General features: G+C 36.4%; 1 protein-coding gene across 1 annotated transcript in view; it reads right to left on the bottom strand.

The window, feature by feature from the left end:
- The window catches only part of LOC140226665 (uncharacterized), a 119,777-nt gene that overhangs the window by 61,738 nt on the left and 30,305 nt on the right, over window positions 1-27,734 (bottom strand). The window contains exons 6-7 of the mRNA XM_072307106.1: window positions 26,915-26,983; window positions 13,499-13,583 (exon numbers count right to left, since the gene is read on the bottom strand). Of these exons, the coding sequence (XP_072163207.1) occupies window positions 13,499-13,583; window positions 26,915-26,983 (154 nt within the window). The remainder of the gene's footprint in view (window positions 1-13,498; window positions 13,584-26,914; window positions 26,984-27,734) is intronic.

Here is a 27,734-nt window from a genome sequence, read left to right as displayed (position 1 = left end):
TTGGGGATTTTGCTAAGGGTACGCAGCAACAGAACGATGGAGGAGAGAGGGGGAGAGAGAGGAGCGCTAAAAATAGCTACACACAACGATCCGTCCTCCAACTCGATGCGGATGACCCTGCGTGTGTGTACGCTCGCGTATGTGTACATGTGTTTCTCTCCCTCCCTCTCGGTGAATTATTCTCATAGCGACTGGAAAAAGAACATCTGTAACGGTTCGCTCTGACCATATCGCGTCGCTCCGTTACGTAACATCTGCTCGCGGTTCAATGTTCCCTTTTTGGGGGGATTTCAATCTTCCCTCAAAATAGGTAGTCTCCCTGACTGTTTAAGTTCCGATTTCGGTTCTTCAGATATTCATTATCAATTTGAAATGATCAGTCATTAAACTTATCAGAAGTCTTTAAATCGTTTTTGCCATTGATTTGTTATTTACAACTTTCCACTGCTATTCTAATGCCATGCGGTGCGGTCCTCTATTTTTTTCCCCATTTTTTAGGGGGAGCGTCGTCTTTCTTTCTTTCTTTCCTTTTAGAATTTGTTAATTTCATCTGCAATTCCGTTTCCTAGTCCAGTATGATCTGTTTCAAAATCAACTCATGACTCCTTTCCAACCCAATTCTTTGCTGCAATAAGGTGATCGAATGAAGCTCTTTGTAGGGTTTTAGTTGTCCTTTAAAGGGGTTGATGTGTTTTAGTAATGTTATATTCATACGTCTGTCTACTCATACGTGGTAACATACTTATTAATAATGCTTATGAGGACAAAGCACATCACAACCTCAGTTTTCCCACAGTTTACGGCATTAGCCAGAAAATAGCATATACAACTGTACTTTATATCTTTATAAATTAATTGTATTTATGTTACAGTATATTTCGATGTATTGAAAACGTTTTTGTCCCCGCCGAACGAGTTCGAGCAGGGGACTATGAAACGGGCTCTGTGTGTGTGTGCGTCCGTGTGTGATCAAAATGTTCAATTTGCTACTTCTCTGTCATTCATGGGCCAATTTTGATTCTGTTTGCTTCACATGATAGCACAACATGGGAGCTTTGAAACTTCTACACAGAATTTCAGTTGTGACCTTTGACCTTGACCTTTGACCTATATTGTACATTTTGCTACAAAATGCTACTCCTTCGCCATTTCTAACCGGATTTGATTCCGTTTGCTATATGTGATGGCACTAGGTGAGGGCTTCAAAACTTCTACACAGAATTTTGACCTTTGACTTCTTTGACCATTGACATTTATTTTAGACCTATATTGTACATTTGCTACAAAATGCTACTCCTTCGCCATTTCTAACCGATTTCGATTCCGTTTGCTTTATGTGATGGCACTACGTGAGGGCTTCAAAACTTCTACACAGAATTTTGACCTTTGACTTCTTTGACCTTTGATTTTGATTTTTGACCTATATTGTACATTTTGCTACAAAATGCTACTTCCGGCGGGGACATATATTACGCACCGCGTAATTTCTACTTTTTCTTGTCTTTATAAAGAATGTTCTTTTCTCGTACTATATTTGTACATTGATTTCTTCCTTTTTTTTGGGGGGGGGGGGAAATGAAGTGAAATAAAATGGGAATGGATATCTGAGAAAAAAAAATCCGCGGTCGCTTTATATTGATGTTGAAACTCTATTTTACTTGTTCAGAATTCCACTATGTTACAGAGACCTCCGGCTAATTTTTGGCCTATTACGTTTGAATAACTAAATGAATTATTCAAACGAGTACAGGGTTTCAAAATTTATAGTGATTGGGATGTGGAATAAGAACGTTTGGAAAATTAATAACAAATTGCCATGAACAAAGATGATGACATGGTTGCCTCACTATAAGAATGCATGAGCTGGGGCTCATGGAAGCAGAACAAAAGAAGCAGGCATGCATACATCTTCACAGGTAAACTTGTTGAGCAAACAGTGATGTCATGGAATTACACTGCTATATTTCCGAAATATGTGAGGCTTTGATGTCATCAACACTGTTCAGTGTGACTTGTTTAAGATTTTCAGTTAATTGCTTTCTCTGTTCAAGGACCACAATAAATTCCACGAATCTACACATGACGATGTTAATTTCTGTACTACATGATATGAAAGTATGAAAATAGTCCGGAATACTCCTTAAGTTTTCATATAGGGCTGTAAAAGGGAAAACCCAACGTTAAACGGTATATCTAATCACGCGTATCATTGCTGAGGTTAAAGGTTGACTTGCAATGGACATCTATCATGTTCTTTTTTCTGCTTATAAGTTTCATTTATAATATCGGCCATATCGACATTCTGCTCTGTTTTAATCATGTGACCGTGCATCACAAAGCCAAAGAAACGTCGCAAGTCCTGATTTTACGTAATGATTGAAAATAGGTAAATTGGGTCTTATCTTCAATTTTTCTTCTTCTACATCGCTATCCAATTTCTTATCATAAAAGCAAAGTGAAAATTTATTCTTAGCAGATTTTTTTAAACACTTTTTTTTGTAGAAAAGCGTGATAAGATATGTCTTTATGAAGATTCTTTATCATTTCTTGAAAATGCACTTTCTCCAGTTTTATTTCTTATAGCTTCTAAAAAAAAAAAGTATGAAGCTATTGCTTCGAAAATTAGTAGTAATGAATAAAATGTGTTAATAGGACATGCTAAATTTCAAATTTATTTAAAATTACTTTTCTCACTTTTTATCTGCAGATTGACAGCATGTTTGTTGGCTCATTCACTGTACTTTAACCCCTTCACTTTAGATGTTCTTTTCTTGGCAAACACTTTAGGTTAGGAAAGATCAGTTGCATCAGGTTGCACATCACTCTAACGTTTACCGTCTGCTCTTTCAGAGTCTGTCATTAACGAAAAAAATCATATCTGACAGACTTATGTTAGTTTTGTGATAGAGGGTCACATGACTGCTTTCATTGATTGATCAGACAGCAGAAAAAAGATAAAGTAACTGTGGGATACAATTTAGACAGGAAGAAAGGAAGCTGAGGACCAGGGAATTTCACTGTCAGTACATTTTTTTTTTATTTATGATAAATCATCATTATAACATATCATAATCCTATACATTACACATAATTATTCTCTTTTCTATACATTCCAATGCATCGTGTAGCGAACTGTAGCCTGTTACCGTTATTGACGATAATATGACAGCATTCCCATGCAGTATTTTTCATTAAGAATCGTGTTTCACAGTCATTAGATCCAAACACTATAAACTTTGAGGTTTTGAAGCATCATTATTGATACCTTAGTTTTTGGATTTTATGTCATATTGAGCGCGCGCATGTGTGAGTGTGCATGTGTGTTTCACCTGTACCTTCAAATTGTTCTTGATGAACAGTAAAAACAACCGCCAAATAAAGAAAAAGAACAGAAACAAAAACAGTTAAAACAAAAACAACAACTCAAGAAGCCACCTTTATCCAACAAGACATAACAAACTAGTTTTAGGTGTTACAAGATGTGTACAATTTGGTGTGAGGCTATAGATTGATTAGTATAGGATTCTTACTTGAGTTTTGATTTTAAATGTGAGGTACCAATTAGTTTGAAGTAATAATTAAATTATGTAATAAAGGGGCATATAAATATCAGATAATGACAATCAGTTCTGAGCAATGTATACAATATACACATTGTTTTCTTGTTATCAAAATACAAAATAATTAAGTGATATGTGTCGCTATACTGTCACTATACTATGTATCGATATATTCAAAATCATTCCTATATATATATATATATATATATATATATATATATGTGTGTGTGTGTGTGTGTGTGTGTGTGTGTGTGTATGCGTGTGTGTATGACGTGTTTGTAACCTGTAAATTAAAGACGGACAATAATTATTGAATCGGGAATAAGTATTGTGAGAAAGGGTCTTGTTCATTTTCTCTCGATCAAACTAACATTACTGATGGTAGGCCTACTCATAAGGGAACAACAACATTGCACGCATGTAACTATTGTTGTGAATAAAAAACGCTGAATAACAAGTATAATAATAAGTCTTATTTCTTGTACCTGATAGGGTTAAGTGGTATTCACTGAAACATTGTATTCCTTTTCTCATTATGTTGATGCACGCTGTCACGCGAGTTTGTCTTGTACTAATATAATAGAGTTGAAGGGTGTGCACAGTTCTGGTCGAGGTGAGGATATAGCTTTTAACTTTTTGCGAGATATTCAGAAGCCACTCTATGAGATGTCAAAGAGCATGCAATTCTAATACGTATCAAAAGTTTATTTGATGAAAATCGGTTTTGAAATGGCTGAGATATCAAAAAAACAAGGTGAAACAAAGAAATCCTACTAAAAGGCGTGGCCTGAAGTCTTTTATTATTATCACTTTTTTTTTGATATCTCAGCCATTTGAAAACCAATTTTCATCAAATAAACGTTGAATCCTTCTTATGATTACATGCTCTTTCATATTTCATAAGAGATTTCTCATTATCTCACTTAAGAATGTAAAAAACATGAATCCCCACCTCAACCAATACTGTACAGCCCCTTTAAGGATGTCAGGATGTATATATGCATATATACATACATAACGTATATATATAATATATATATATATATATATATATATATATATATATATATGAATAGTTTGTTCGCAAAAACCGATAAGTCCATATTTGCCAAATGGAGATATTTGCGATTAAAGGTCAAGAAAAATAAAGAGCATAATAAGAAAATTTGTGCTTCTTTTGACCATAACTTCAAAAATGTACCTATATATATGTAGTGACCAATATATCATTTAAGGGTATTATTTTGTACTTTATGACAGAGACCGTACTTCAAAATCTTCAAAAATGGACTTATCGGTTTTTGCGAACAAACTCTTCATATATATATATATATATATATATATATATATATATATATATAAAGTGAAATAAAGGGGTCAGAAAAAGGCATACAGAAGACACAAATTTCTTTAAAATGTTGGTCCTCAATTTTCTCCCAGTTATGAAATAAAGGCTTACTAACTGAACATTACCACGGCTTTTGATCAGTGTTTCAATCATGGTGTACCTCGTGGTAGAAGTATGTGTGTATTCTTTCCACGTGTATTTTCAGTCGTCGGTATGGAGAGGCATATAGCTCCATTACAGTAGTAGAAGCTCTCGGGTTAAAAGTCCAACTCGCAAAGGCCTTTCTGAGACTTTTTTTGATGTCATCCATTTTGACCCATGTTGTTCTCTTATTTATGACATCCCTTCCCATCGCTTTTTGCTTTCTACTCGTTTTAATCAATATCTTCCTTCCGGTGTATTTTCGCCATCGCCCATGATTTCGTCCCCTCCTCCCCTTGATTGTTTATAGTGGGGAGGGGGAGGGGGCGGTGCTGGGGCATAGTGGATTAAGACTTCAGACTTCCGATCGGATGACTTGAGTTCGAATCCCGCCCAGTGTTTACGTCCTTGGACAAGAAGATTTTAACCACCATGTCCCTCTCGACCCAGGTGTATAAATGGGTAGCTGGCAACGCTGGGATAATATTAATGGCAGGGCCCTCTGGTAGAGCAGCGGCAACACTGAGGAGGCTATTCTGGGTAAATAAGTCATTATTATTATTGATTCACCACTTTTGTTGCTTGCACTTAACCTCCAAATGACTTGGCGAATATCGCTGCGACAATTCGCCTGGGCTATTTCTCATCTGATGTTAAGCTTGATCTCTTGCTCGTATTTCTCCAGACCTCGTCCTGGTAACGTCATGTTGCCATTCTTGATCCTTTTTCGATTTCGATAAACAATTCTTGTTTCAGGTTCCCGTGGACCTTGTAACCCTTCTTGCATAAAAACTAGGCCTGATCTATGACCTCTCATTATTGGCCTACTGGGCTGCTGCTCTGCTAGCACAGCGTCTCTGCATTTCAAAATTTAAAACAGAAAACAAAAGAACAAAAACAGATGAAAATATCACCACATAACTGAAGACTTGCAATGCAATACTAAAGAAGCAGATAGAGCCATAGTCATATTTTCAGTTATCAGAGGAAACAGTAATATTTTTCAGATATCAGAAAGGAAAGCTGCTAAAAAAGGAATTGGGATTTTTTTATGCGACATTTTTTAATACATTATCTTCAAAAAATATATACAAGTATATATTCATGGATATAAGAAGTGATATAACATTTTGAAAACTGTGTGTGTGTGTGTGTGTGCGCGCGTTTGTGTGGCATAGACCTATATGTATAATGTACTTTAAGTAGATTGATTGAAAAGGAGGTACAGAGAGTACAAATCTAACCAAACCTACGGTGCCACCTTGGCTCCATAGAGAATACTAAAGAAAATGACACCGTAGAGAAAGGAGGATGTATTGTTTACGTGGAAGTATAGCCACGTAATGAATATTGACCTTGTCAACTTCTTATCTCTCTCTCTCTCTCTCTCTCTCTCTCTCTCACCCTCTCTCTCTCTCTCTCTCTATGGACTAGGTGTGATTTTCCACATTGTGTACATAGAAATAAGGTGAAAAATCATTGTACGTGATTTATCCTGCGAAATTAATGTTCCCTTCGTTTCAGCATAATAGAATTTTATTTTGAGTAACTGAAAGCTTTTTTGGAAAAAAAAAAGTGTCATTATTTTTTTGTTGTTGAAATGTTGGTATGCAGTGAACTCCCGTTATAATGAACACGGTTGTAACGAAATTTCGGTAATACTGAAGAAAAATGCTGGCCCTAACTTTATCTTTAATATGTTGTTTTATTGTTTATTCGTTCGGTTATAACAACATTTCGATATTATAACAGAAGAAAACTGCCTGTCCTGGGGACTTCCTTATTATAACGTGAGTCCACTGCATTCCAAGACGACCAATCATGGTTCAATTTTTCCTAAGGAATTTAGTTGTCAAACTTTTTCGTTTAAAAGCCATTATATTATTTTTGGACAATTGCAATTGATGATTATAAGAATCAAAAATATGTGGCTGGAAATAAATATGAAATTATAATAAATACAATCAATACAAGTTACATTTTATGAAGATGGAAAATCAGATTCAGTACAACTGACAATTTGTCTTTGCAAATCAGAGATGCATGAAGAAGAAGATAAGAAATCACAGTAATATACAGGGTGCCAACAAGGTCATAATATTTGACACTACCATATCTTCACCGCGTTCTTTATAGTATAGCAAATACATGGCTATCAAAAATGGGCAAGAAAATTGCTCATACATCATTTCATGTTAAAGGAGTTTATTTTGCAGGAATGTGAAGTATTAAAAGCTGAGGCTTTTGTTCTGTTCATCTGTTATTCTTTCAATAGTATTATTTTCCTAATAGATTATTTCAGTGGTGATAATCTACAAATGAATGCAGTAATGACTTTATAAGTATATCTGTATTGATCATTTCGATTGAAAATGAGTGTGCGTTGAACTACAGGTGAGATTAAAGATAAAAATACTGTAAAAATCGTCATACATCTTTGTGTTATATACCCACTTTCAATCGTATGTTTCATTGTATTTTCCCTCTTAGCTGAGATATTCTCTAACGACTGTAATAACCTTCTAGATAAAATCATAGAAGATATAATGTATATGTATATCTGGGTATTATAACAAAACGTATTTAGTATACATGTATACTTTATATACATAAAATATAAGATGATATATTATATATTCAATATATAAAGGGTCTTCATAACATTTATTACTCGTTATATTTCTAATTATGAATCACTTTGTCTAAAATGACTAGGGTTACAACTACTGTATAGGTGCGATTGTAAAAGAATACTGTAACAATCTCTATACCTGTATACCGAATTAGATGTCACTGAGTAACTCCCTCAACGACTTCTCATTGATGGTTATGTCCTCCATCTGAAACATAACGAGCAAAATGACTCAAATAAGCAGTGATCATTTTCATTTTCCTTTCTTTATTTGTCAAGCTCGTCTGAGTTGGATGACCCAAATCAGCCAATGGCTGTTTACAACAAGGGTCTACACTGCTGGTCATTGCTGGAACAAAAAAACAAAAAACAAAAAACAAAAAACTAAAGTAATCAGTATAGCATACTTGAATGGTATTGTGTGTTCTTGGTGATCAGGAAATACACAACTAGTTGCAGGAATTTGGCGTTACAATTGGATTGCAATATTATGAACTCAGTGGCAGAGAGCAAATTCCAGGGAATTACAATATTGCTATGATTGTCAGCAATATAGGGCCTAACAATATTATGAGTCTCTTCATGACATTCTTAATATCACTACACCATACATAGAGAATGAATATACGTTCAGGTTCACTCCAATCCCATGGCAAACATGGAATTTATGGGCGTCACGTGTTTGACATCCACGAACCATACGGCCCATGAGTTATACAGCCCACAAGTCATACACCCAATTATTTCGACACTACGCAAACGAGGCCAGCGAGACACATTCCCGTCGGTAATGTCGAATTCGTTGGCTATTTTACCTAGTGTCAAACTCGTGGTCTGTATGACCCGTGGGTGTCGGCCTCGTGACATGGCCCACTGGAATACATTGCCTTCAAAAAGATTGGACATGTGCAGTAAATGCTGATATAATCATGTACACACAAGAATAAAGTGCAATGCGTGATACTTACTTTCCATTGCATATCCTTTGAAGCCAATATTGTGGAAAGGAACATTTTATGCACGTTAAGGCATTTCAGGTTGGCACGTTCCAGATCTGGTAAACGACACAGAAAGTTAGCTAGGTTTGCTGCTACTAATGGTTCTAAAATGCAATCCCTGTGAAACCACATATCAAGTTCGCGGATCTGCAGAAGAAGAATGAAATAATGAAAAAAATAAGGTGCGAAGAAATAAATATCTTAAAAGAATAAACACTTGAAAAGCTAGATAAACAACAACAACAACAACAACAACAACAATAACAACAATAATAACAACAACAACAACAACGGAAAGAACCATACGAAAGGAAACACTGATATCGAATACTTTAATGAAAAAGGCCTTCTTTTCTCCATAATCGTTTAAAGACCATCATGCATCCCTGCTCCCGGTCAATGAGAGTTGTATGTTATTGGTTAGAGGAAGTCCATTGTGCTACTGTGTTATTTTGCGCTGTAGAATTCAATGATTTCACACATTTGGTTCAAAGAAAATTAAATCAGAAAGCAAAGATATGAAAGGCCTCAGATATTTTGATTAGTTGGGGGCCTAAGGGCTCAAAATGGGCTGTTTGGTTCAAATTCTCATAGGTCCCTTGTACCATACTCTTTCGATTTTTGATGGGCGCCAAGACTAAAAACCCTTGGGGCCGCCATATTGGTGAAATCCAATATGGCCGCCATCCGGGCTAAAGGTCAACTGCAGTTACAAATTGAAAAGGTTGATCAAAGTAATGAATCCTATGCGGAAGGGTTTACGGGGTTAGAGAATGTGATTCTAAATGTCACTTCTGCAATTCAAGGTCACTAATCACCTCTCAAGGTCACTTTCAAGGTCAAATAAGGGTCAAATCAGGCATTTCGGGCATTTTTGGAAATGGCGTCTGTGAGCATTCAACTGGAATTTTCTGGTACACCTATTTTGTCCCATTTGTCATTTCTTCCATACTTCTTCAATGATCGATTAGGGCCAAGAGCGATTCCACCCCCTACATATCAATAATGATTATGACAAATAAATGAAAAATTATATGTATAATATTTGTGTATATATAAATAAATAAATATATATATATATATATATATATATATATATATAGTGAAATCTTTGAGCACAGAAAATGGGTTTCCATCGGTTTCGTTTTCTTTTCTCATTTCCTTTGCTCAAAGTTTCGCTATTTATCATTTGTTTCTGGTCAGTTTTCCCTCTCTTTGTTTCAATATATATATATATATATATATATATATATATATATATACATATATATATGCCTAAATACGGCTGCCATCCTATTCCAAGGTGCTGATTCAGGGTGCAATGGCAAAGAGGGTAGTAAACACACCTAATCTTATTTTGTCTTCATTTTTCTTTCTGACGAGATAGCTGGATAGCCCGTGTGCAACTAGATGGTCTGTTTGTAAAGCTGGCCAGTTGTATGTGTACTTGGGGTGGACCACTGGTCTTTACCGGTTTATGCACCTTGAGTGTTCCGATAACGGAATGCCGATTCGGGATCTTTTCATGTGTCTGGTTTGGTGATTCTTTCACACAAGGGACTTCCACTTTTTATATCCAAGTGATGAGGTGCAAAGTGTTGTGCCTCTACTAGAGGGGACGGTATGACAACACACACCTTTGCTTAGCTAGACTTGAGATAAGTGGGATTCGAACCCGCGCCGGAACACAAGTCTCTAGACCGCAAGCCATATGCTACCGACTGAGCCACCTCGTCACCTTTCATGGTCAATTATATAACTTTTTAGCAGGCAAGCGATATGATTCTCCTCCTGCTGAAATTGGTGTATGCCTGCTCTCCCTTGGCAAGACAGCGTCTGCTTCTTCAGTGAAGGAAGCAATGGCCGAAGCTTCCAGGGAATCGAGTTCCTCAATCCAGGTCAGACCAGTTTTCTAGGGGCAGTAAACTAATTTGATCATTAAAGTCCTTTAATGACAGTATCTTATCAGAGTAGGTGAAGACAATTCAGCTGAAGGTTTTTTTTCTTATCTTTTTTTTATTCTCTTTTTATCAAACGAAACCGTTTCTTTACTGAAAGCGCAAATGACTAGGAAAACTGAACACCTATTGATGTTGTATGGGATACTGCTCCTGAAGAAAATAATCTTAACATTTTTGTGCAGCAACACTGTGCAGTCCTCTGACAAGAGATGGTGATGGCACCACTCAAATCTCAAATTATGATTGGAAGAGCGTAGCGGCTTGCTGAAAATTAAGATTGAAAAATAAAGAACTGCCCTCATTTATCAGCGCACAGATATCCAAGAATAAATGGGACCGACAACTCATCCTGAGCACCTGATTCGAGACGGAAATAACCAACAGGAATTGTGATCTCACAATCCTTCAGCTTTCCAACAACTTAGATGCGATCTCCGCAAAGATATCCTTACAAAGGATGACATAATGTTTTCTGAAAGCCTTTTCGGAAAACAGTATACAATCGCACGGATGAGCATAACATCACATTTTCGGTAGTGTGCTTTTTTAATCCCTTTGATCTGAGGGAGTTACAGGTGGGTCGTAGTATTGAAAAGATAAAGGCCTTTTCAGCTCTTTCCTGTACACCATACCTCTCTTCCAGAGCCCAACATCAGGCACTGACAGTGTGCGACATTACTTCAGACTTGCTGTGATGTGGCATGCAAAATGCCTAAGTAGTATGGGTCAGCAAACCAGAGCTCACTGACACATTAACTACTTTAATAATCGTGCTCGTGTCCAGCAAGGACTGATGAGCAACAAGGTTTATGGGGCAGCCGGCGTCAACGAGGGTAGGGGGCAGCCGGCGTCAACGAGGGTAGGCATCATCTCGTCATAACGTGGGAGCAGATCATCAGAAACTACTCTACCTGCTCAAGCGGCGCTGTATCAACATCTCGAAGATGAGTGCTGCTGCAAGTGAGTTTCTACTGGAATCATGACAGCATGGGTCATGATGTGATCCCTGACTTCAAGGAGTGGAGTTGGAGGAAAGATGGCACAGGTACATGACAATTACTAGTACTATCAGTCACCCTCCGCAATGCTTCAGTCAATACCAAATTTCATTCTTCTGCACCACAGCTGTTTCAAGGCATGCATTGGGAGGTGGAAAACATAGAAATGAAAAAAAAAATAATGAAATGACCGACTGAATGAATGAATGGATGAATGAAGGTGAAAATGCACAATGTAGAGCAGGTGTCAGACGAGCCATGGTCAGTAGTTTGATATTGCTGCAAAATTAAAGGGGGGGGGGGGGATTGAGGGCCTATCTGACGGGAGGAGACATTGTCGCAATGCCAGCGTCTCGAAGAAATTATTTTCGTTGTCACAACTAATGCAATTTCCAGGGCGACGTCCAAGACGTCTTTAAACAAAGGGACAACTTATTTGCTTGGAAGTCACGGGGATGTTGGCACGGCTTTGCAGTCGTAGGGACTTATCAGAGACGTCTTTTCTAGGCGACTTCTCCCTTTCGTCGCCATTATGTTATTAGGGTCTCCACAAGATGCGGGGACATCTCGAAGATGTTGCAGACAAATTTAGTCCCCACGACATGGCCACAGTGATGGAGACTTCGCAGAGACGTCTCGGAGACAAGCTGGAAGACGGAAATAGTCTCTTCAAAAATCGAAAATGTTCGATTCTCCTGCGAATCCTGGAGATTGGGCTCGTCTCCAGGAGACGTACGTCGTAGATATGTTGCGGAGAGTAGAGTTGCAACCTATAGTGTTCAGACCAACGAGATACCAACTTATAAAGTCTTGTGATATCATACCAATTTGCGTCCAAGCACTTTGGATAGAATCTTAATAGACCCGAGAAGGTGTCATGAAAGTTGTACTATAGCATAATATCTAATCTGTACCCTGTTAATGGTGTCGCTGTGGCACCTGTGAAATATGCTTGTTCCCTACATGGCGTCACCAGGACCGTCATGTTCTCTGAACGGCATATTTAGCAGTGGAGGCACATAAAAATTCCTATAGAATCGAAATTTGATACACAAGTTCGAAAATAGCAAATTGATGCCAACCTGATGTACTAAAAACTTTCATCCAGATTAGAAGTGATCTTCATAATTATTATTCCATTGAATTTAAATCTGAATTATGAATATCTATTGTGATTGAGGAACCCTGAACTGCAACAGAGAAATAAAAACACTTCTCTTTTTAGTGGCACTTCAAGAACGCTGGTAATATAGAGAGTAGCCCCCCCCCCCCCCCTATTGCTAAACTATTAATATATTCGGTAGCAATAGGATTCTATTTCTCATATACGTATGTTTTTAATTGCATTCCTTGCAGATGAAGATGAAAATAATAATCCAATAATCAAATCTTGAAAACTCATTAAAAGGGCATTACCCATAATTCTATAGCTCTTTTGGCTGTCATGAAAGCAAATGCAAATATTATACAGAATTCCGCAAATATGACCAGTCGGTGAGGAAATTTCCTCTTAGCGCCTGTAATGTAAAAATAATTAATAGAATGATTGTGACATGAACTATGATATTGTGTCGGGGGGGGGGGGGGGTAGGCTGGGGTGAGGGGGAAATACGGGCCGGAAGGATAGGGGTATTGTTGGACAGTCATGTGTTTTGCGATATTGGTGTTGGCTTGGGAGTTCGCGGCGCCACCCGAAGGTGGAACAACAGGAATTCGTCATCAGGGTCACATATGGATTAGGTGTATACAAAGATCACATACCTGACAGTTTGATGCTGACGAGGCGGCTGTAATGAAGAAACTTTCAGGCAAGCAGGGGCATTCAATACGAAAGCTCGAAAGACGTGGCATGGCGCAAACCCATTGAGCTAAAATCTCCCGCCGTGAACTGACCGTATTTATCATCATCCTCGTTGTTGAAAATGATCACCTTCAAATTCTGAATCTGTAAGCAGATAAAACCAACAAAAAAGTAAGAATTTATGAAAGCAAGTGAAAAACAACATTATTAAACAAAAGCATACAATGTATAGTATTTCCTTTTTTTTATTGATTCTCCAGTGCCATCCGTATGAATATTATATTTTGAGTTATATAGATTTCTTTTGATCTATTGCATTCCTTTTTCGATCAATTGAATAGTAATAATAAAAAATCATACTGTCAAAGCAGTGACAATAGAGATGAACTTCACAATAACAATTGTCAATACAAACATCGGTAGATATCTAAAACTCACTGGACGGCATAAGATTACTAGGATTTCTATGAGTGATATGAAAATATTGATGAAATTTAAACTTATTATCTCCGTCCCTCTCTCTCTCTCGCTCTCTCTCGCTCTCTCTCTCTCTCTCTCTCTCTCTCTCGGTATTTCGTTGCCTTACCGCAAGATACTGGGGCAGTTGATAGCGTGTATGCTTTCCATGATCCAATTCATTATAGAAGTGGCGACAGGCTTATCGACTAAATAAGGATTGTTACTATTTTCTTAGTCCCTTCTCATGGGCTCACTCTTAAACAGCTACTTTTCATGTTTATACTCAGAACTCCTGAGACAAGACACTTTACACATACAATTGAGATTTGGCACAGTCCAATGGAATGTTCTTTATTACACCGCTGACCACATTGTACCACAAGGTGGCGCTGCATGTTAACTCTATATATTATCAACAGTGGATGTGAACACTGCACATCAAACTCCATAGCAGTTACAATATATCAATGGTTCAAGGCACTTGGCATACCTGACAAGATTGCGCAAGTTTGGCAGCTGTTGAGAAGAACTCATCCCTCAAGCAATTCAAACTGAAGCTGGATAGACGTGGCATAGTACACACCCATTTGGCACAGTTTACTCCCGCTGACGGTTGATACTGAGCATTGTAATTCCAGACTTCGCCAAAAAACGTCAGCTCACATATCTTCAAAAAACACACACGCACACATAATACACAGATACAAACCAAAATGAGAAAATGCAACATAAAAAACATCATTATCATAAGCTTGTGTTTGCTGCATGTACGTAATACCAGAGTTAATGAAGGAGTCAGGAACACGCCTTGAACCAGTTGTAGGTCTACACACATAAATAAACACATGAGGATCAAACGATTCCTGGGATTCAGATGTTACATACCGGGTGCTTGCTTTCTCTCCTTTGCTATAGATGTAATGTTTAATATCGTAAAACAAAGTGGAATATTAATACGTTGGATCTCAAGTCATGTCACTTCAGTAGTCAATGGAGTATTACAACATTCATATTTCACATTATGTATTCTATAAAAAAAAAAAAAATCAATGACATTACATTAGGTTTGTGGAATTTGTTGCGGTCATTGAGGAGGTAAGCCAGTGTTCTCCAAAAAAAGAAAAAAAAATATATATCTTTGTTATACATATACGCGTTCCATGATGGTAAAAGAGTGTACCTTGAGAAATGTTACTTCGGAGAAATAAGGGTTTATAAAGTTTGGTGTATTTTTCATATTTATTTTTTTTAAATATTTTTTCATAATACATAACACTCAAAGGCCATTCTCTTTACAAACACAAGAGGCAGACATACAAATACACCAAACTTTACACCTGTTTTTCTCCGAAGTAACATTTCTAGAGATAGACCCTTTTACCGTGGAACGGCCGGTCGGTACTGTATATATAAAACACTGAAAAATGAATCATGACATAGGCGGTTCACATTTGAGGCTAAAGTAGGAATGTAAATGCGTTACAATACCACATGCTTAGGAAATTCACAAGTAGGCTTAAAGAATTACTGCATACCATCACCTTTTGTTCTGCTTAATTGAGCCTCCACTCCTGTATTCTTTTGTGACGCTGCTTTTTATCATCATACTTGTTCATTGTTATGGTCATATTTTTCATTCCATTCACTATCAATTCTGAAACTCTGTTCTTAAAGACTAGTATATAAAGCAAGGTGCAGGGAAAGGATGTCACAGGGGGGATACACCCTCCTACATGAGGGAGTTTTGACATTTCATGATTGTCATTCAACGGTCTGGTGCACATTTTTAGTGTTTTAGTTGGGATTGTAAATTCTCAAAGATTATTATTCAAGCTCTGTATCCCCAAACGCGAGAGAGAGAGAGAGAGAGAGAGAGAGAGAAGAGAGAGAGAGAGAGGGAGGGGGCGCTTTTGCATTTTAAGAATTGAAATATTATAAATAATCACATCAAATATCCCTACACATTCTAACAAAATATTTAGGAAATTTTCAATCAAAAGTATACTTTGTCTAGAAGGTGAACTAAGAGACGGTAGTGTAACTTGGAAGGGATATCACCCTGCCATATTGAGGGAGCTTTTACATTATGCAAGTGAAAGACTTAGTGCACACTTTTTTGATGAAATATTCGGAAATCTCAAAAGTATACAAAGTCCATGAAAAAGGAATGGGCGAGGTAGCTTTTTTTTTAAGTTTACATGACAAGTCAAACATATTTACCATCTTTGTAGTCTGTATACGGTCCCGAATGGCGCCCGTCATAGCACGTACACAGGGATATGATAAACTTAAGCAACTAAACCATAGTACTATTTGTAAGCGAGCAAAGCTCTCGAGCTCTCGAGAAAATCCTTTATACAAATCCATAAAGAGATAGAATGTTATCCAGCTCTGTTTCGTCCTGTAGACGGGGGTCCTAATGATAAAATGTTTACCCTCATTCCGACCCTTGGATAAAGGACAACAAGCAAATCTTTCACCTTCAAAATTATGTCATCGATAGGTTTCAGTACTTCCATAATGACTTTCCCAATTAAGTTATTACACGACATGATATGATCTACAACTCTAGTTACCTGCGCTCAACATCCTGTTGTTTCTTTTGAAAAAAAAACAAAAAAACTTTAAGATTTATATTGCCATACTTTTTGCCAATTTCAAAAATTATTATTGTTTTTTTTTTTAATTCTAATTCAATTTCTCCATATCCATGCAGACAATGGTGTTATAGCTTGGGGCAATACTTCATCGAAATTACTAAAAATAATCTTATTACAATTGCATTACAAAATAAATGAAAAAAAAAATCTTAAAAAGATATAGCCATACAAGAATTTGTCTCTACACACTCAAATTTGGTTTATTCAGAATAAAGCCGTTATAATCACTAGGCCTCCAAACTACAACCTGGTTAACTCATGTACAAATCTCATAACAATAATCTGCCATTAGTATCTGATTCAAATGTTGTTCCAAATAACTCAATCATTATGTAAATACTCAACAAGGCAGTATAGCTAGATGTATCTATATAGCCTTTAACGTTTGTTTGTTTTGCCTTGGTTTTTGCTTATTATCTTTCTTCCTTTCTTTTTTCCTTTTGCAAAAATACACTTTAGCATGCCGTAGACCCAAATATGGAACTCCTTTCCTGCATAAATAAAATGTTCAGTCCAAGTGAAACACCGAATACAACGGACAAAATTGCTTTCAAATTCAGTGAGTGCCTTCGTTTATCCTATATTTTTATAAATAGACTCTAACAACATCTTGATGGCACGTCGGTTTCTCATCTCGTGAACTATTTATCCTGCGTTTTTCATTTGATTGGGATTGCATGGAGGTTCTATGCCTGTATCCTTGTTTGTGTGGGTGCTTGTTTTAATGATGTGTGTATCATCGTGTCTCATTGCCTTACTTGGAACTTTTCCTTTTATCCCCTCTGAATCGGAGAACCCATTCGTTTATTTAGATATGATAATACGTACGTATTTGCATTTTTTTTTTTTTTTTTTGATGTTGTGCTCGGCAGGGAAATTGCTAATCTAATTGTGCTAATAATTCTTACTAGTATAGATCTAGTTCATTTCACATTCATTTCATGAAGTTCAAAAACGTTTATATTATTATATGTGCATGTAAGTGGTGGTGTGAATAAAGTTAAACTGCTGTTTGTATTTGTATTTGCTTCATGACATTTGCCCTTTTTGTAGAAATTGCCATTGCTTTAATGGTGCATTATTTGGATATGGAAAACTAATTGTCTTGAAAGGAAATTATGAAATTTGAATCATGGAATAAAATTTAACTTTAATATTGAAATAAACTGAAATCAAATTGAATTGAATGGTGTTATGTTACCTGACAAATCGAAGCCTCTTCACCGAGGACTTTGTAGAAGTCAATGTGAAATTCTGAGTCGTCTATTGTTACTTCGTGTAGCTTACAGCTGGAACACATACCCTCCGCCAAGTCACGTGACAAAGCTTTCCCGCAGTTTCCACGTGCAATGTATTTTGATTGCTACTGGGAACAAACATTTATTGATAAAATGAACAGTTAAAGTTGACATTAGACATTTAAGAATTAGTTTGTGTACTTTTCTGAAATTGAAAAGAACCACGAGCTAAAAGTAACAAGCATGGTGATATCATCATCCATGTTATTTAACCCTATTAAGTCCAAGCTATTTTGATCCCTCGCAGGCCTAAGGGAGTGGGGGGGGGGGGGGGCACATTGTGCCCCCCCCCCATATAACTTTTTTTAAATGATTTGATGTATCATCGTCATATTTGGCAGATGGGTAGAGTAACTCATACTCTACACCACCATATATTTCAATTTTCTCAAGGTCACACAAGGAGGGCGCTATTTTCCAAAATATAAAGTAATACATACGAAATATGCTAAAAACGCGATTTTTCTGCATAATTTCTTTATCCCCATTATATATGTCTAATTATAGACCAATCATATTCATATTTGTCACAAATGATAAGCAAGTGGAATCTTATTATTTGTTAAGGTTGAAATATCTCAAGGTCACCACATGGGGGCGCTATTCGTGTCAACATAATAATACATTATGAGACCTGAGATGAAATGTTTGGGATGGGTATCATGTACAGTAATGACACTTCATACTTGCATAATAGTGGAATTTCAAGATTGCAAATTGAAAATATGATAAACTAATGATATTAGAGGCATAGCTTTGGTGAGGGAATCAAAATAATGCAAAATAGAAGGGCAATCTTTAGAAAGTATTATTGTTTTCAATTATATCTATTGTTGTATGCCTTTGTCACATAAAAACAAAGGAAATAATAAGAAAAAAAACTTTCCAGGACCATAATTACTTCAAATTTTGCTCCTTCAACAAATTTCAGCCAAGAAACACTCATTTCATACACTGTAATGCTGTTAAATAAAATGGGAACAGAAAAAAAGATGCAAAATCTGACTGACATGGTTGTCAGTTTATTGTTGCCATGGCAACCAGCAACATCAACTATAGCTAAATTATATATCAAAATGTTTGCAATCAAATTTTAGGAAAAGTCCCCAAATTTATTGAAATAAAGATCTACATGTAGAAATGTGACTTTCCCAAAGCATTTAGGTATCTCCTCCTTTTTAGTCTTATTTTGGACGGTGCTTGATAAGAACTTTGAAAAGGACTTTTGATAGTGGGTATGGAAAGCCGCTTCGAACCGGGGCAAGATGCAGCCTAAGATGCTTGATAACAGGGTATGCCGTAGTTAACTATACTTTGGGATGTGCACGGAAACCTGTCCTGACAAGTCTCGACATCAGCTGACCCTGGAAAAAAACCGCATGTCATGAGTAAACAAGCTGAATGAAAAAAAAAAAAAAGCACACCAATATACAAAAAAAAAAACAAAATTCACCATGCCAAAATCAAACACCCAGGTGATCATAATGACTATAATAAACTATCAATGATATAGTTATGCTAGGTACATAATTACCGGTGATAGTAAGTAAATAATCAACGTTGGTGAAGGTGATGGGGCAAACTATCACTTCCGAGGCGAACTGGATGTAGCTATCTTTCCGAAGCGCAGCTGAGGAAAGATAGCGTACACATTCAGATCGCCGAGGAAGTGATAGTTTGTCTCATTGCCTGAAACTAAAAATTGTTTATTTGCTTTATATTCCAAATCTATAGTCCTAGAAATTCCCATTTTATTCCACATCTGAAACCGTTTTAGCTGTCTTTAGGTATCCTTAAGGCTTAGGCTACGTAGTTAACTTTAGACGTTGGCTTAGGCTACGTGTGCGCGTAGATGACAAAACAATGAATTTGCTGCGCTCACCGCGCGGAACTGAAGTGAAAGTGCGTTGTACTGTGTACTATCAAGTGACCTAGTTAAATGATAGTCCACAGTGCAACGCACTTTTATTTCGCGCGTACTCATCTCGCGTTAAGACTGTATGGACTGCCAGAGATCAGCAAAACAAACAACTCTCTTTATAGTTGACAAAACAATGAATTCGCTGCGCGCACAGCGCGACGATGAAGGGAAAGTGCGTTGCACTGTGTACTATCAAGTGACCTAGTTCTTCTCAGGTGAGTGATGGGCAAAACTACGCTTTATCACGTGATCAGCTCTTGACCAATTATATAGCAAGATTCTTAGTATGTGGAATATAAATATTTATATATATGTCTTGTGTCTGCGGCGGAATAAGATTTCATTTATTGCTCACAGGACCTCACAGTGTATATGCTTTACAAAACGTTTCCTGATAGGGACAGCTGAAAGTGTGATAGGCGGTGCGTGTTATATCTCTGAAAACGAAGTCGCTAATTTATTATGTCTGTTCTTTGTAAAATATAATAATAATGTTTAAAGACTGTCAGATAAGGAAGCAAACGTGATATCCTGAAATAAGATAATAAGGTTATATCAATGTATCAATGAAAAAAGGTTTCCATGAATTGCAAAGAAACATTTTGCATTAGCTTAACGAAGACCTGGTTCTGTTATCATGTTTCACTGTTTTGTCATTGAGGTAGATATCAAATCTAGTTATTGTTTTTCTTTTTTACCAATGATAATTCCCGTGTGTACTTTTTGCAAATCTGACAACAAAAATCACTTCATAAGCCAGTATAATGTACAGGTATGCACTCTCGGTATGCATTCTTTCCCCAGAATGATGAAATTTGTTTGGTTATTATTATCTTCTTCTACGCTGTTGGTGGGGGATACGAATACTAAATTTTGTAGTGAATTTGTTTGACCCCGAAAAAAAAAAGTTCACCTTCTAATCTCGGTTAAAAAGGTGAGTGTGTTTTCGACTGACATGGAATTTTTTTTTTCCTTTATAAAATCTCTGATGTCTATTACCGATGTGATACGTTCTTCAACTATGCAGAAATTGTCATACATTATGCCTGCTTTTTTTTTAATGGATAATTTTTTTGAAGATTTTGATACAAATAAGAAAATGGCAAACCTGAAACCAGCAAGTGATTTCAGTAAGATAAAATGGTATATCATTAGCATTAGGAAGTCTGACATCGGGAGTCATTGTTTCTTGTGGTTTGCAGGTTTGCTTGTGAGAGAAAGAGCATGTTCTCCTTTTGGCAAACAACCATAATATAATCATTTAATGCAAAATCATTGTTTGTTTTTAGTGTAAAGAGTATGTGCGGGAATATCTCGTGTAATATCTCTGCCAAGTTGACAATAATTGATATGAATTAACAACAAAGAACACAAATATAGCATGCTGTTGAACAATAATATTACTTTAAAATAAGCAATATAATATGCCTTGCCTCGATCTACCGGTGTCCCATCTCTGTACAAAGTACAAAGGTGTTACGTGAAAAAATTTGTTAAACAAAGCAGAGAATCTCCTTGAGTGTAACGTTTGGGCTTCTAGATGAGCATGATGATGATATATATAGATAAATTTGTAAACGCAACACGGACTCTGTGTTCAGTAACAACAAAATTGAACAGCCAGCTTTCATAAGTGACCCGTCTGACATCATTACCGTTTCCTCTAATAACTAAGAGTCCTGGGAATAACAGCCAATGACAGCAGCGGCTTCGCAAATGGTCAAACATTAAGTTGTAATGGGTCGACCTACTTTACCCATTGTCCAATTCGAGTGAGGAATGACATCAAACAGTAAATTGGTACAATATTAGTACACAAGATGAAATAGATGATCACCTGTTATTACTTTTTTTTTGGGGGGGGGGGGAGCGTATTTTCACAACATAAAAGACCCATTTTTTGAAATTGCGTATGGATTCACGTCACGTCTTGAAGTACAGAGAGCAAGAAATATATATTTTTTGTCTATAAATATTAATATATATATGAAGAGCTTGCTTTTAAGAGGCGCTAAATCCAATCACTATCACTTGATTTAGCGCCTTTTGGTTGAAAGCTCTTCATATAGTATATATATATATATATATATATATATATATATATATATATCTTTATATACATATAAAGTATGTATAAGCAGTATACCCCATATCGAATTCGTAACTGGGGTAATATAAACCATAACTTTCAACAACGAAGGAAGAAGTAGCAATGCACATTAGGTTTATAAATGTCAGAAATAGTGATTTCGGTTTTGATACATTTGCCAAACTTATCCAAATAAGACCAAATGGATTCCAACATGTGGATAAAATCTAGCTCTTTTATTGTGTTTCAGGAAGAACATCTTGTCATATCCCTGTTTTTTATGTCATATTTGTTGACTACAAAAGGGGTTGTGCGCCATTTTTAAGTAGAATGTGATGGAGAACAATCAACTTTTTCATTGTCAGGAATATTCTCCCACCGAAAGAGCGCGAGAGGTGCCCGATAAGACATAACAGTGCATACCATATCATTTGTTGTTTTTTTTTTACTAAAAAAAAGACAACTTCATCCGCTGTACATGGTGACACAAATCTTTAGATCAGGCGAGCATGCACGCAACAACAACAACAAAATCTAAGCCTGAATGTTGACAATTATTACAATGACTTTAGACATGAAATAGGTAACTTAAGTGGTTAAGTGGTTAATTAAGTGGGCATTTAAAGGGACAAGTGGAAGCCCCTTCCAACAGAAAACAGCAACAAATGTATCGATAATTTATATTGTTTAAATATGGCCGAGCGATGCAGATCCAACCGAAACGACACAACTGAGACAAGACGATAATTAGGAACACGACATCTCACATGGCCCAGAATGTGTCCTACTTTAATGAGCGGTTTTTACTCTAACCTCCTACTCATCTTAAACTGATGTGTGGTAGCTCATTACTTCCATCCTGCAAAATACGAGTAAAAATGAAATCCATGCGAATACTTTGTATACTATAATTGTGTTTTTGAATTTCATCTTACATGTTGGACTAACTAACTAAATACCATAGTTGTGCAGGATAATGGGAATCCACAAACACACAAATATAGACCCCTAATTTTGACAGGTAAGTCTCTAATGTTACAATAATTCATTGCAACAACGAGTGAATTGCGTTCTTTTCCCTGTCTTTTTTTTAATTGTACATTTCCGTAGTGTTATTTTTTATTATTCCGTTTAGTAATTCCATTCAATTTAGTCAATGGTTATGTGAGGAACTGTTATAAAGAGATAGTTCGTACAAATTCTCCCCTCACACTTCATCTCGGAGACAACAGGGGCGCATTGATTGCGTTACTATTCCTCATGAATTCATATAAAATGCAATGCTATTATAACGAAATCGAATTCTAATCTTGGTTTTCAAAATTCGAAAGAATTCAAAAATACGCCGATATTTCAGAATTTTTCCAGAAGTTCAAAATAAGTTGTCACAGTTTCCCCCGTTATGTGCACATGATGTGCAAAATTTGGTCCTGAAGTTAAACAAGACGAAATGTACATTGGATCCAATACCCTCAAAGCTGGTTGTAAGGAGCACTTATATTCTATTGTCAGTTCTTACGTAAATCATCAATCTGTCTCTTGACAAGTTGACACTTTCACAACACATAAATTGGAAGTTACCTAGAGTTAGACCATTATTGAAAAAACCCTGTTACATTGGTACTCTGTAAAGATGATAATCATATTATTTAAAGCTTTGCTGATTGTATTATATAGAGCTATTCATGGTACAGCACCAGTATACATACATACAGGAACTAGTAGAGCTAAAATCATCATTTCAATTATTGTATCATCTCCGAAGTTCAGGGGATTAAACACTATTGAGATATCAATTAGGGAAATCAAAAACTACTCTTAGTGAGAGGGCATTCTATGGTGCACCGAAATTATGGAATAATCTCCTTTTGTATGTAAGGCAAGTAGCTACAACGAATGAATTTAAGGTCAGGTTAAATAGACATCTTTTGAAGTAATGCATTCTACATGTATATTGGAATTATTACTTTGTAATGCGGTGTAGTTAAAATATATTATTAAAGCAGCTGTGCAAAAGAAATGTCCTTTCTTATCATTATTATTATTACGGTTAGTAATCCCGAATATTTGATAGTGGACTCACATTTTTGAACGATTGGATTAACGATTTTTTTTTCTTATGTCCCAATTAAAGAACGTTTGGAATGACGAAGATTCCTGTTTCTTTTTTTTTTTTTCTTTTTTCTTTTGGATTAACGAACATTCGTTATAAGAATGTATTTCATCGTTGTATTAACGAAACTTACAAAAGAAGCCTAACAAACCTTGGGAATAACGCAATAATGTTCGTTATAGCGAACCCTGTTTCATATCTGAGTTAAGAGACAATCAGTTATTTTATCGGCAGAATCGGTGTGTTTCGTAATAAAAAGCCTTCGGGACAACGAACCTTCTGTAATTTCAATTAATTTCAGTTATCATGATAGCGCAATATCCCCTCGGAAAATGTGCGTTACATACCAAGTGAATGCAGAGATGCGACGCTTTCACCCATACCTGTTTCCTCTCTGCTTTTTTTTTCGTAAGCGATCCGCATTTCACAGTTGACTCGATGTCATAGTGAAATATTTTATTCTGAAACACTGCACGTAGGTGACTTATTTCAAATGATTGTTCGAATGAAAATAGCAAGCTCTCTATGCATTCAAAGTTAAGACAACTATGTTTGACATGTTATGACATTTTGTCATAAAATACATCGCACCAGCTGTGACAATCCCTCCCAGGTAGCAGAATTTAGCCGTTTGTATTTACTTCTTCTCCATGAAACCACAGTTTACATCTCATTGCTCTCCCCTGTCATGTTGCTTTAAAGTACTGTAAAGACGGGACCTTTCGCTTTCCTCATATTATGTACAAGCTTTAATCGGGTCTGCCTTGAAGGTAACGCCTCTTGCATGGGGCCATTCCACGAAACCTAGTGCATGTCATCCCGTTCCTCCTGGTCAACTCGGGAAACCACCTCCTTGTGCGCATCCACATCTCTGCTCGTTTGAAGTTCGGCCGGACCTTGCAAACTTGATCGTATAGAAGCGTGATCTACTTCGCGTCTCCCATCATAATTATTCTCGGCTGCAGCTGGGACCATCACCGCTGTATTTGAGAGAGTTGAGATAATAATTACATCAGTTATAAACCTTCACTCGGCACAAATACAACGCATAGACCGACACATACGTACACACACAAGCACACATAATACACTCTGTACAGACATATGTGACCGTGCACCTCAAAACGAACATAAAGTCGCACGCACTGATTATGCGTGAGGATTGGAAATGAGTGAAATGGGTCAACCTAGCCGAACTTGACTTTTTCATATTTTCTGAAAGAGCGGGTCTTCTTTTACATTATGCTAAAATTTGGTATCGCAGGAAAGTGTGGGTTTTTTTTAGCAGTTTATCTCGAACACTTTTGGTAGAATAGTGTGATTAGGTGTGTCTTTAGAATCCCTTTTTAATTTCTGAAAAACCTTGTCCACACTCTTACTTTCAACTCTAATAACTTTTGAAAGGATAGTGCTACTGCTTTTAAAGTTGGCATTAATTATGGACAGAATGTGTTAAGGAGGCATGCTTAATTTCAGTGTAATCTGATAATCCCTTCATTGTTGTTACTCTGGTGATTTACTTCCTGTATTTTGTCCCATTCATCGCACAGCCAGCACGGTTTGGTAAAGATTAAGCGCTTGAATAGACACTGTACTTCAAAGCCTCTTTTCTCAGTTCACACTTTTCCTGAGTTTGTGCTTTCTTTCCAATATTTAGATAGGCTAGGAGAGTCCATTTGATTTGAGTTATACATCATTTAAAAGCTTAAAGTCTGCTCTTTCAGAATATGGTCTTAACTAAAAATTCATGTCTGGCGACTTTTTGTTTGTTTTGAGGTGCAGGGTCACGGGATAATTATGATACACTCAGCAAAACAACAAGCAAAAAACGAGTAAACAGGACATGTAGATTCTATGGCTCACTGACATGGATATGATTATCAAAAAAAAAAAATATCAGCATCTTTTCTTTTCTTGCAATATTTTCTCTTTTATAAGATCAATATGAAGATTTTATTGAGCCACCCTAACTGTCTATTAGTACAGTGCATCGACGGCGCTGGATATCACTCGTTGTACTCTTTCAATATTGTTGCAGGCCAACTGTTGTGTCATCGTAATTTCTATTGTGGCAATTGATTACAATGAATTCTGTATATAAACAGCTTCTTAAAAACATAATAAGAATTTCGTGGACTTTTTTTGTTTGTTATATTTTGTATCTTCTCTCTCTCTTTTCTCTCTGTAATAAGATTTTCATATCATAACATAATTGTCGGGTGTTATCACTGCTCCTCATTAGACTGTGGTATAAAGGCAGACGCGTAGAATTTCTCGTCCAATTTAACAATAAAAAGGAATGGTTTCAGTATTGTGTATTAAGAACAAAAGCAAAACACCATCTTAAACGGTGAAAAATCATTCATTGATATAAAAATTCCAAGTCAAACGCAATTCTAAAAGTTTCATACATTGCTGGGGCCCCCTGACTATTTTTTACCACAGTTTTTTTATTTTTTTATTTTTTTTCTTAACCATTATGCCAAAACTATCAACGTGAGATATGTCACGGTAACAGTAATAAATAAGAGAGAAAGAATTGTAGTAATCACCAGAATGCATAGAGTATATTATTCAACGTTCATAACTCTTAGGCCCGAATTCACGAAGGTGGTACAAATGAAACCATGGCTTAAACCATGGACAAAAACCATGGAGCGCCAAGTGTATCACGAAATATTTGTTACGAAATCAATCATTTCGTCAATGAAATTATTATTTTGTAACGAAATGACAACATTTTCTAACTAAATGAACATTTCGTCCACGAAATTATAATTTTGTTAACAAAACGGTTATTTTGTCGACGAAATGACCAATTTCGTAACGAAATATTCCGCGCGACACTTGGCGCTCCATGGTTTTTGTCCATGGTTTAAACCATGGTATCATTTGTACAACCTTCGTGAATTCGGGCCTTAATGTAAAAGCTTACCTGCGTGTTACTCTGGATGTCACTGAGCCACTCGTTCAACGGCTTCATGTTGATTGTGATACCCTCCACCTACAGTTTGATGAGCAAAATTGATTAAATAGCCATTATTTCCACCAATTCAAAACGATTCTGAATTGCCCACATCATTTTTCTTGTTCCCATGGCAGCATATCTTATACGTTATGAATTGCATTTCAATGTTTGGCTGATAAAGACAGATGTAGCTAGTTGCAAAAAAAAAAAATCGTTTCAATGCACTTTCTCCATAAAAAAAAAACTTGCATTGACTCATGAACTTCAGGATAAAAAGGAGGTACCGCAGAGATGAGGATTTCAACGCTTGGAACAAATACATATTCAGATTTGTTTTTTCACCTCAGTTTTAGAAATACCACTTTACGTGTAAACGTATAAGGGAAACACTACCCTCACAAAAAGGAGTTCATATACGCAAGTGACCATGCATCACAAACCCAACATTAAGACGCAAGCACTGATTTTACATGAGGACTTAAAATAAATGAAACAGATCAACCTATATCTTGTGTTTCCATCTTTTTTTTTTGTCAGAAAGAGCAATTCTTCTGCTACATTATTGTAGAGTTTGGTATCATACGACACATGTGAAATTGTGTGTTTTATACGGGTAGCACTTTTTTGCGTTTTTGAGGAAAAGCTTGATAAGGTGGGCATGTATCTTAGAAAACCCTTACATTTCTTTTTTTTTTTTGTTCTACCACTATTAATAGCTCTACTTCTATTAACACTCGAAAAGATAATGCTTCTGCTTTGAAATTTAGTTTCAGTATTGGATATATCT

This window comes from Diadema setosum, chromosome 3, assembly GCF_964275005.1.
Source record: "Diadema setosum chromosome 3, eeDiaSeto1, whole genome shotgun sequence".
Lineage (NCBI taxonomy): Eukaryota > Metazoa > Echinodermata > Echinoidea > Diadematoida > Diadematidae > Diadema > Diadema setosum.
Note: the sequence above shows the minus strand (reverse complement) of the source record. Positions and strands in the feature narration are given on the sequence as shown.